The 11,391-nt window shown below is 31.0% G+C and overlaps 2 protein-coding genes across 3 annotated transcripts; both read right to left on the minus strand.

Moving 5' to 3' along the window:
* Positions 1 to 484: 484 nt before the first annotated feature.
* On the minus strand, positions 485 to 3,408 carry LOC110698811 (probable inactive nicotinamidase At3g16190). The gene is made up of 5 exons (XM_021876330.1): positions 3,278 to 3,408; positions 3,040 to 3,152; positions 1,874 to 2,108; positions 1,654 to 1,770; positions 485 to 1,032 (listed from the first exon to the last, which is right to left on the minus strand). The coding sequence occupies exons 3-5, from the start codon at positions 1,944 to 1,946 to the stop codon at positions 962 to 964; spliced, it is 261 nt and encodes an 86-aa protein (XP_021732022.1). The 5' UTR covers positions 1,947 to 2,108; positions 3,040 to 3,152; positions 3,278 to 3,408; the 3' UTR covers positions 485 to 961.
* Positions 3,409 to 4,731: 1,323 nt separating this feature from the next.
* LOC110698812 (transcription factor bHLH68-like) lies at positions 4,732 to 11,012 on the minus strand. 2 transcript variants are annotated; one of them, XM_021876331.1, is made up of 9 exons: positions 10,284 to 11,012; positions 9,628 to 10,060; positions 9,422 to 9,499; positions 8,560 to 8,625; positions 7,866 to 7,931; positions 7,328 to 7,384; positions 6,675 to 6,731; positions 6,180 to 6,230; positions 4,732 to 5,374 (listed from the first exon to the last, which is right to left on the minus strand). In XM_021876331.1, exons 1-9 carry the CDS (start codon positions 10,559 to 10,561, stop codon positions 5,246 to 5,248), a joined length of 1,215 nt encoding a protein of 404 aa, XP_021732023.1. In that variant the 5' UTR covers positions 10,562 to 11,012; the 3' UTR covers positions 4,732 to 5,245. The 2 variants fall into 2 exon arrangements, with proteins under 2 accessions (XP_021732023.1, XP_021732024.1); XM_021876332.1 differs by having other exon boundaries at positions 6,675 to 6,719; positions 10,284 to 11,009.
* Between the last annotated feature and the right edge of the window lie 379 nt (positions 11,013 to 11,391).

Genomic DNA, 11,391 nt, shown 5'->3' on the forward strand with positions numbered 1-11,391 from the left:
ATTACTTTTGGGAGGACATATCAAATTAATGAATTATCAATGGGACTGTTCGGATTAGGTTTAGGTCATGTTCAATAATTGTTCGATTTAGTTTTGATTTCGAGTCAAATCATTTACAAATATAATTATATATTTTTTTTTTATTTTTTATGATAAAATAATTTTTTTTTTGTTACAATAAAGTTATCCTTATAGGAGTATTGGTCGTCTAATTAATTTGGAATGCATTCCGATTGACTAGCATCAAAATCGAGTTAAAGTGATTTAAATAGGAGGCTTGGCTTAAATGAAAGCATGGAAGTCACTTATGAGATGATGTTACAGCATGAAATAGGCCTAAACATCTTACATAAGTACAATATAGCAAATGTGAAGGTTTATACTTTTTTTATATTGGAGCAAGTATATTGTTCATGACTAATCATATTTGTAACAAAGATATGTTATTTTAAGTGCATTATTACCATATTATGTGCTCCTTTCGTCCCTAAAAAATTGCTCTTTATATTAAAAATAGACGTCCCTAAACAATTGCATCATACCATATATGTCCATATGCTAGAAATTCTTCATTTCAAAAATTCAAATACAAAGGGGCCAGACCGTTATGAGCTTCATTGAAGATCCTTCTTGTTGATACTTGATACATGGCCTTCTTCAATGGATTATTAACAATACTAATCATCATTTGACAAAGTATAATGATAATAACTGGTACAAACATCCACTTTTACAATGAGATTACAGATCCTAGACAAATAACTTGGACACCAACAAACAAGTTTATTTTATTTTAACTTGCACACCTTTTTTTGGGTTGTCTTCTCTCAGGGCTCACCCACCAGCAACTCAGCAAGCATGTGTATAGACTATAGAGCCAGATAGAATGGTGTGTATCAGAGTGCAACATCACGTAATATTTATAAACTTCTTCAAGCTCCAAACTTGCGCCATGGAATCATCAATTTGCCTTGCACCATTCGCTTATGGTTGGAGTGGCTACCCCAATATTTTTCATGTCAGAAATGTTGGCTGGTTCAAGAGTAAAATTTCATGTCAGTCATAAGCTATTATGTTAACAGTATTCGAAAGAAATCATTATATGATTACACACTCTAATTGCCTAGCAAATTGAGGAGATACCGAGCATCAAAAATCAATCACAACAGAGATTTATTAATAAATATTTGCTATATGCAAATTTTAAGTCACCCCAGATTCCATACAAAGTAACTTATACCAATAAAGGTACCAAAATGTCACTCCTTATCAAAGATGCTCATAGTTCTATTTAGTCTTACCCTATACAACTATCTTACATATAATACTAAGGTTCTCATAGCTAATATTCAAGCAATCGAACTCTCAGGAATTCAGGATGACAGAACAGGACTCTATATTCTCTCTCTTTTTTTTTTCCTGTCCTGAAGCTAATCAGAGCAGAAATTTTTCGCAGAGCCCCTCTTTTCATGTTCCCCTGAACCATATGTCCATTATGCTAGCAGTAATAGACCATAGATAAAAGGAAACGAAACATACATGAAACACAATATCAAGCCGCTTATAAACTGAACTACATAATTACAACGAAGTTGGGATAAGATCCATCATAATGGTTCATTGCAAGCATTGATGAATTATTTCATTTCTTACCAGCATGAATCTCAGTAGTTTTGGCAGCTGTGGCATCAACAATGACGGAGACAGAAGGGTAGTCCAATGCTACTGCATCATAGACTGTTTGCCGGATGCAATTAGGAGTTTGAATTCCTGAACATAGAGATAGATGGTCATAATCTTTGATTTTATATCTTGTACAAAGAGACATTACTGTTGAAAATCGAAATCAAAACATCAGCTTATTATTCATTACCAACAATGACCAAGCTATCAATTTCAGAAGCTAGCAGGACTGAATGAAGGTGTGTATTAAAGAATGCACTCATTCGCGTCTTAACCAACTTATAATCTCCTTCAAGTATCTCAAATCCTTCAACGAGCTCAGCACCTTCACTTCCCTTTATAGCAGAACCCCCCTTCTCACTTCTGTACAAGTGCCTTTTGAAGAATTCGACATCCCTCCCTAATGCATCATGCTCCCGTTGAGCCTGCAAACCAGCAGTTTTCAACTCACAAATCACATTTTTCCTAGTAGGACTTGTTTCCACTAAATATCTTGATAAAAGATTGAAAGTAGTGCAATGCTAAGTAACCCTTCTTCACAAAGCGTAAAGGATCAAAATCATTTCTTGTTTTCACATACAAATAAATTATTTTTGTTTTGTGTGTTTGAGTCTTGTTTTCCCTGTAAACGCGGACACTCCTATCTCTCAGCATAGCCAACCACAGCATGTATCCAACATATGATACTCGGACAAATACTTGGTTTACACATATCTTACACAAAATTACTTGTTCATTCACTAAAATGAGTAACATCAATGTTAGTTTGTGTTGCTTAACAAATCAATACATGTACACTAACTCAATTGGATTCTTTTTACTCAAAAAATAATAATTAAAATGTTGAGAAAAAGTTAAAATAAGACTTTGGAAGATTCATAAAAAACATACCTATTCATATATGCAAATGTAACAATGTGTTTTCTCTAACCCTTGTCTTAATTTTTTTTTATTAACCATTTTCTCGTGTCCATATTGTACTTATATTCGTGTTTGTATTCGTTTCCATAGAACCTAGTAGTCAACATCTACATGTTATGAGTGTAATTTGAGTTTGTTTTTGTTAGCTAGTTAAAATTGAATTGTTGTCAAAGATTTATAGTAAATTAAATCAAACTAAAATCAACTATAGATTACAAAATTACAATAAATCAATAGATTCTAAGGCATGAAATTTGTTCGTGTGACTTTTATTTAATGAATTAATCTCTGTCTGCTATCTGATCTAATTTCAAAATTCGATTCTGTAGGGTCAGTTTTGTCAGATCCAACTAGCCCCTTGAATTTATTATCATAGAATTGCAAATCATGAGCAAGCTCAGCAAAAATACAGAATATTAAGAAGGAAAAGAATACCCAAACTACAAGAATGCCACGCTCTCTTGCAACTTGAACAGCTTTTTTGACATTCGGAAGAATTGCTGGAGCTCCATCTATCAAAAACGGAGCCCCAGTATTGCGAAATCTTTCTGCATTTAATACAAATAAACGATGTTTATAATTCAATATTAATTGTATAAACTCAATACCCATTATCAAATTTGGATTCTAAAAGGACAAAAATAATTGAAAATTGTTGGAAGAACGAACTCACTTGCATTCCTATGACAATGAGAGCTGTTTTCTTCCAATTTTCAGCCATTTTAATCTGTTGCTCACAATCTTGATGGCTTGATGTCTCCCACACACAAACGGATATACAAGTACTAGTAATTAATTAGTGAGTGAGTAGTGACCAAGTTGTAGTTAGCGAAGTGTCTTCGTACCTACTCACTATAAATTCTTTTATTAGAGCATTGATTTTTGGATAGAGCATAAATGACGATGACAACAGTGGTGTACGCGGGATTTGATCTCAAGTTTTGACGAATTGATAAAAAAGGTATTTTTGTCATTAAATAGTACGGTTACTCTTTCTTAGTATCAATAAGGGTCTCATTTCTTTTCAAAATTTTAATTGCATCAATTTTTTTTAACAAAATTATTGTTACATTATCTTCAATTTTCATTGATATTGTATTAACTATATTACACTCATTTTAATTTTTAATTTATTTTCAATCTATTAAACTCTATTTCTTCTATTTCTTTTTTGTTTATTCACCTTTAATTTACCAAACCTCAATTTTTAAGGCACTATTTCCTTCAATCCAAAATGTTCTTCTCACATAAACATTTGAGAGAGGAGAGGTTGAAAATGAGGGGGAAAGGGTTACAATAAGTAAACTTAAGCTGCGTTTAGCAATCTCTAGTAATGGGCAAAGTAGTGCATTGACACATGCTAGTTAAAATGATGCATACAATAAGGAGTTGGTGATTGATTTATGCTAGAGTTGAACAAAAATTCAAGGTACATTTGAAACAAAATTAGAACCGAAATCTATTAAGAATCGCAAGTTCTAAAACTGGATTCTGGCCTGGGCAACAGGTTCTGAATTTGAGTAGTAAAGTTGAGAACTTTTTGCAACAAGTTCCAATTCAGGTTTTCAATTTTTTAAAATCAGGTACCCAAAATCGGAATTAAAACCTAATAAAAGATATCACTTAAGCCTATATCATACACCAATTCAAGCTCAATGACAAAGAAATAAAAATCAAAATATACTGTACAAAATATGTATTAAATTTGCTAGACAACTGCTTTTGATTTGTTATGTTTGCGAGTTCTAAGTGTGTGATGACTTTGTAACTAACGTTGTTCACCGGTCTGGTCTTGTCCGAAGACCGTAATTTGCTAGACCCTATTATGCATTTATGCTCATCCCTAATTTACACCATGAACGTGAGTTACCGAGTTTTAGAGTTTGATTTTGCATAAGGTCCATTTCTTTTCTTTTCCAAAATTTGCATGGAGCAATTCTTTTTCCTTTTTCTTTCTTTTGGCAGTGAGATTATTTCATAATCTTTGATTGTTGATTTCCTTAAAAGTTTTCCATCCTACTCATAGTATAAGCCAAATCAAAAACGACATCAATTTTATATTAAGGGTACGTCACATAAAACATCTTAAAACTAAGAAAAATTTGTTTTCTTTCAAAAAGTAAGAGATCAAGGGGCACAAAATTCATAATGGATTCATCGTCAAGGCCAGTGGCCACTACTAAATGAAGGTGACATAATCATTTGTGTACATACATATAGAGAGTGATGCGATAAGCTCTATATTGTAGGTTTTATGGAATCGTAAGGACCATAACAAGAAAGGTCATGACGGGGATCCCAATCCCATCCACGTCGCAAAGTGATCACTTTGCGACGGGAAAGCAGATGCACCTCCGGTCGTTAGTGAAGTTGGTTATCGTAATGGCAAGAGAAGGTAAAATACTATTCATACCCTAGTCATGGTACTAGTACGTATTTTGCATCATATGGTACACTCAAGCACATTATAAAACCTTAATGCATAACATCAAGAGCAATCAACCTTTTAATATTTAATCAGAGTGAGTGCTCATGATGATATACCACTCCACTAATTAAATGCTATACACAATTTATAGCATATGGTTTTTATTATATTTTATATATAATATATAGGTAATGAGCATTATTTTATGATTGGTTAAAATCCTCCACCAAGTGATTGTGCCCAATAATCAGCTCCATTGTCACTCCCAACAAGCTGGGTGCAAGATATGGGTACCAAGCATAGTCCTCTACTCTTCAAGTCTTTTGATGCATCTTTGTTGTCCTAATAACATATGATAAAAAAAAAATCATTAATTAGAATAATACGAGTAATATTTGTTCGTATATAAATAATCGTTATATAAATAGATCGATGTCTCGAGGAAATTTGCAAAAAGGATATTATAAGAAAGTATAATCAAGGAAAGAATACCAAAAATAATCAACCACTTAATCACTTATGTTACATGCATGTTATTGCATTTTTATCGCATTTTTTTTTTTATAATTCTTTGATACAACTGCATGCACCTAGTATTCTAGGTACACCTACATATTATTTTCGCTCATTCAAACTATTTAAATGAGCAAAAATTATTTTTGGCCTGGGTGTACCTAACTCTAGTTATATACTCGCACGAATGCATAATAGAGAATATGCGCTACTTTTTTTATAATTATAATGTATTTCTTTAAGCTGTAACATTGTATTGTAATAGTATGCAATGACCTTAATTATGACTCCTACACTTAATAAAGCACTTTCATATATCTATACGCTGGGATTAGGAACAATAATGAGTATGTAGAAAGATAACTAGAATGTAGGAAAGTGAAATAAGTCAATTCTATATAAAAATCAAAGGTGAAATGATGGTGTTGAAGAACCAAACTAATTGAGTGCTCAAGTGTGTTGATTACTTCAATAATGATGATGACAACCAAGACGATTAAGATAACAACAATGATTATGTGTTTGTTAATGAATGGATCATCATTTATATTTAAGTTTAGCAGTAAGCTAAGTTTATAAAAGGTAGTAATAATAATATTTACATGAATAAACATATATTTTTAGTATGTAGTACCTGATCTTGGATTGCAGCTCCTCTTCTTTTTAGGCAGGAATCATTCAAAAGCTACAAAAAAAGAGTGAAGAAAAATAAGATTTATAATTACTTTTTTATTAACAAGTTTCAAGTTTCAACCCGCCCTTTTTTTGATTCCAAACTTAGGCCAAAGATGTCTCTATTTAATCACATTTTGTAATTCAAAAGGGAACCCTAAAAAGCTGAGGACATTATTCTTTAAGCACATACATGTCTTTTGTTAATAGATTAGTTCCTTCAAGATGCTTTCAAAAAATGAAAAATTATCTACCTTGCTTTAATAAACGTTTATATGTAAAGGATGTTGTACAAACGCCAGAAGCGTGATTCACAATAATTTATTGTAATAAGGAGCGGCTCCTTACTTATTAAAATAACTTTTAAGGTCTCACGATAAGTTATCGAGTCAGCTAACTCATACGAGGATTTTTAAAATCTACATCATGCTCATTTAAAGAATTAAATAAAACTTACTTGTCCGGGATGATCTGGAAATAGACAATTTCTTTCTCCATGAACCTGTTCAGAAATCTAAGGTTAAAAAAAAAAAGCCATATGTGCTTTAATACATAATATTGGGAAAATAAAGCTAATCTGTTAGCTTATGCTAATAATTAAAACTTAATTTTAATATTTAAATGTTTGGCTATAAACAAACTTGTCCAAAGTCATATGAAAGGAAAAGTTGACATCAACCAGAGTTTGAATTTAATAGTTAAGAGAATCAATCCAAAGTAATAAATAACTATAATTTCAACATGCATAGTTAACAAATTCGGATTTACAAGAATCAAATGATGCCCTATTGTTAGAACTATGTAATAACCACCCTAAACGAATTATTATTAAGAAACATATCTAACACTAATCATCATTTTTGTAATTTCATTTTACTTTATATAATGTACTGCAATACATAATGTCACAGTATAGGTCGATAAACATATTTGTACTTTATTAATTAAATATACGAGTTTTATATATTCATATTTTTACCATATAAGTCTAATTATGTATGTCCTTAGAAAAACAACTATATTATACAAGCTTTAAATATATCCATTTATACATTATTTTGAAGACTTTGAATAAGAAAAATTTTAGGTCGAAAAATTAAATCAACTTACAGAATGTTGGTTCTTAGTCGTGGCATTATTATTACCCAAGTAAGGAGAACTAAGGGCCTGCATAAATCAATCATATAAAACAAGGTCAGTTACCAATAACATGAAAATGAATTATAAAAATTTGATGATTTTGGAAAAAGAAAAAGAATGTTTAGAAAGCAAGAATATAGCCCAAATGTGGGTCTTATTAAAGTACTGCTTACAACTACTGCATGCTTCACTGATATTTTAGTTCCTTAAAGGCTGAGTTACATTCATGCACACTTGAATTTTAATAAAAATACAAATAAAAAAAATATCAGCTTATAGGTCGATCTGTTATTTAATTATTGCAATAATTAAAGCTTTATACATTTTAAATACTATATTAAATATTTATATCTTTAATTATGTCATTTTTTAAAAAAAATAAGTAGCTATAAATTGTCACATGATTATGTGTAAATAGTGTATATTCAATTAAAGCGATTTTTAATAAAATGGAAGAAGTTAATAAAAAAAATAAAATAAAATAAAAAGGAAAGGAATTAAACATCACCTCAATTTGACCTTGAAGGAATCTGATATACCCAATTGCTTCTAACAACACTGAAGCTGTGTCAGTCTGCAAAAAGAGATTAAACCCACACACCACAAATACCCCATTTCTCTTTTTCAGTACTTCCTCTTTTTTTGTGAACACAATAACAGTAATAAAAAGTTTAAAAGAAATTTTTTATGATCATAACATAATCATATGTTTGAACTGAAATCAGTGATTAGTAATGGATAATACTATAAGTTTAATTTTTATAAAATGAGTTATGTTTGTACATATAGTGTCACCTAATTTGCTAATCCTCCACGAACTAGGACCTGTATGATACGCGCGTGGATTGGTACAATACGTGTAGGAACATACATTTTTAAACTATTTTTACAAGATTAGATAAAGAATTGTGTTCCCATACCCGTTCCATGTAACAAAATGTACTGCATATTAAGTAACTGTATACTGACTTAGTAAGTCTAAGATTATTAGCAAGTGAAACAAATTAAGTGTATTAAAATTATTGAGATTGTAGGTTGAATATACAATCAAAAGTTATATGTGCTTAATTATTTATTTATTCTTTTTTGAAAAAAAGAAACCTAAAATAATATAAATAATGGTGTTTAAATAATACTTCGTATAATTTATATATCCATCTTGTGCAGATTACTGTAATAAAATAGGAGTGAGGTGGTCTTACCTTTCCAAAGGGAGAAACAAGCTGGTGAAGGGCTGTTATTCTATCTCCTAGCTTCTCTTTCCTCACCTATATATTATATTGCAACCATATGTAGAAGATAAATAATATGAAGCTATTGGATTTTCCTTAAATAATTATTACTTGTAGACTTGTAGTATTTATGAATGATGAAAAGTTTATAAAAAAAAAAAATTAAAAAATCTAAGGTAGAAATCAACACAAACATCCATAAAGAAATTTGAATGGGAAAAACTAAATTATTGCACTAAAAGAAAGGGGAAGGAAACTCTTATTGTAGTTTAAGAAGTTTAATTCTAAAGAAAAATCCTCAAAACAACATTAATCAAGCATATACTTGTATATAAGTAAACACTATGTGTTTCGCTGTTGTAAAATAAATAAATAAATATTATGGTATACTATATATTATTAAAACAAATAAAAGAAACTAATAAAAATAGCTTCATCCAAATTAAATTCAATTGTCACACATGTCTCTAAGTTAAGTTATATAGTGAGCGCGATAATTAACTTGGAAAGAAAGGAGTCTTACGCTATGTTTGGATAGAGAGAAATGGAGGGAAAAGAAGAGAAGAGAAATAGAGGGATACATCCTCCCTTGTTAGAATATCTAATGCAAAGAGGGAAGGGGAGGGAATTAAAAGGATCTATTTCCCTTTCACTTTTAATAAATCAAATCCCTCCATTGTTGGAGAGATTTAGAAGGAAAATGGAAGGTCTCCTTCTCCATCCCCTCACCTCCCTTTCCCTTCACTAGCGTTATCCAAACATAGTGTTGATAATGTCAAACTTTTGAAGAATTTGATGGGAGAGTGATGAAAGAAATTAAGAAGTGATCTACCTTGAGAGGTGGGGTGGAAGAGGATTGGACCCTAGGCTTCTTAGGTGGTACACCTCCAGTAGTAGCTGTGCTATTACACTGCCAGGCCAACAACAAAATTCAAACATAACATCATAATATAGTTTACTCAATAAAAGTAGACTAATAATAATTCTACAAGTAATAATTAAACAGCATAAAACTAATTAATAACAGTACATACATACCTCAGAATTAGTAGTGTGATTATCTACATGTTGATGAGTTTCAGCTTGTAATGACCTTTTATTATTAGTAGAAAAGTCCAACATGTTACAACTATTACTATTGTTGTTATTGTTATTGTTGTTACTACTACTTAAGCTGGTAATACAGGATTTAGGTGATAATGAAGCTGGCATGATCTGATGATGACTCCAAGCTGCTGCTGCCTGGGCGGCCACGGCCGCGGCCGCCCTATTACTAACTCCTACTGATAGTTCTTGCTCTTCATGATGAAATTGATCTCCATACAATTGCAAGTTGTTGTTGCTGTTATTGTTACTTTGACTACTAACTTCTTCCTTCACATCAACTTGTACACCTCCATTATTAACCACCCTTGTTGCTTCAAACTCACTTTCACTAAACCTTTCCTCTTGTTCATTAGACAATCCTCCCCTACAATAAATTTTTTTTTTTTTTTAAAAAAAAAAAAAAAGGTTAATTTGATATTTTGTTAGTAAATACTATAGAATAATGAAATTCAACTTACAGATATATAGTAAATTCTCTTATTTTTATTTAGGTTTCAGTTTTGAGAGAAGACTATCATAACTTCTATGTACTTCTCATTATCAGGCGGGGAAAGAAAAAAGTGCACATACTAAAAAAGCTTACTTACAAAAGGAGTTGGCTCCAAGAATGAGGAAAGTCATGGGAATGAGGCTCAGTCGAGGCGATGAAAGGAAGCAATGAAGAAGACGACGAAGAAGAAGTAGTTCCAGCACCATGAAGAAATTGAAGAGGTAAAAGAGAGTTACTATTATTAGAAGGTTGATGATGATGATGTTGTGTTTGGGAGATGAGCAAATTATCTTCATGTTGATGATCACTTGCTGAAGATGATGACCTTAAGCTACTATGCATGCTCCACCAATTACTAGGGTTTCCTGCCATCATAATTTATTCTTCCCACCTAACTTTCTCCAAAAACAAAACACTAACTTCTTCAAATCTTCTTATATCCCTCAAAATAAACTAATAATAATATAAACATAAAAATATATATTTTCTTTGTTTGGAAGTACTCCTTAATTGTATTCTCTCTTCCTAATTAGTCTACTAATTACTTTAGAATATAGGCTCTTGCATAATTAGCTTAGATATAGCTTTCCTTGTTTATGCACAAAACCTTTGCTTTTATTTCAAATGTGATTGAATTGAAGAAACCCAAGTCATATAATCTTCTTTGAAAGAATTATTATTATAATTGTGTTTTCATTTTTTTTTGGTGAAGGGGGTTGTTATATTTGTTTTTGTGGGGCTAAGTAGAGGAAGCTTTTGTATTTTTTTGCTTTCTCTATCTTTCTCTATAAATGTCTAACCTCTCCTTTTAATTTGTTTATTATCTAAGTCTTTTTATTCTTACTTTTACTTTATGAAAAAAAGAAAGTGGGGGCAGGAAAAGGTGGTGGTCTTAGCTTTAAGACAAAAAACTAGTGGTGCTTTGGGACTACTCTTTCTCTTAATTATTTAATCCTTGGTTTGTGATTAATTAGTTAACTAATTAAATAGTTAATATAATTTTAATTTAAATTAATTTTTTTTTTATTATTATTAGGATATTTACTAGGACATACATGGAAGAAACAAGCTCAGCTTGTAAGGTAGGTGAAAACTATAAGAATAAAGATTTCGTATTTCTGAAGCACAAGCTAGATATTTTATAGTCATTTACACGAGTAACTAAGAATTTTACTTAAATTGAAACAACCGTCACAAAATATACC

Source organism: Chenopodium quinoa, unplaced genomic scaffold (genome assembly GCF_001683475.1).
Source record: "Chenopodium quinoa cultivar QQ74 unplaced genomic scaffold, ASM168347v1, whole genome shotgun sequence".
Classification (NCBI taxonomy): Eukaryota; Viridiplantae; Streptophyta; class Magnoliopsida; order Caryophyllales; family Amaranthaceae; genus Chenopodium; species Chenopodium quinoa.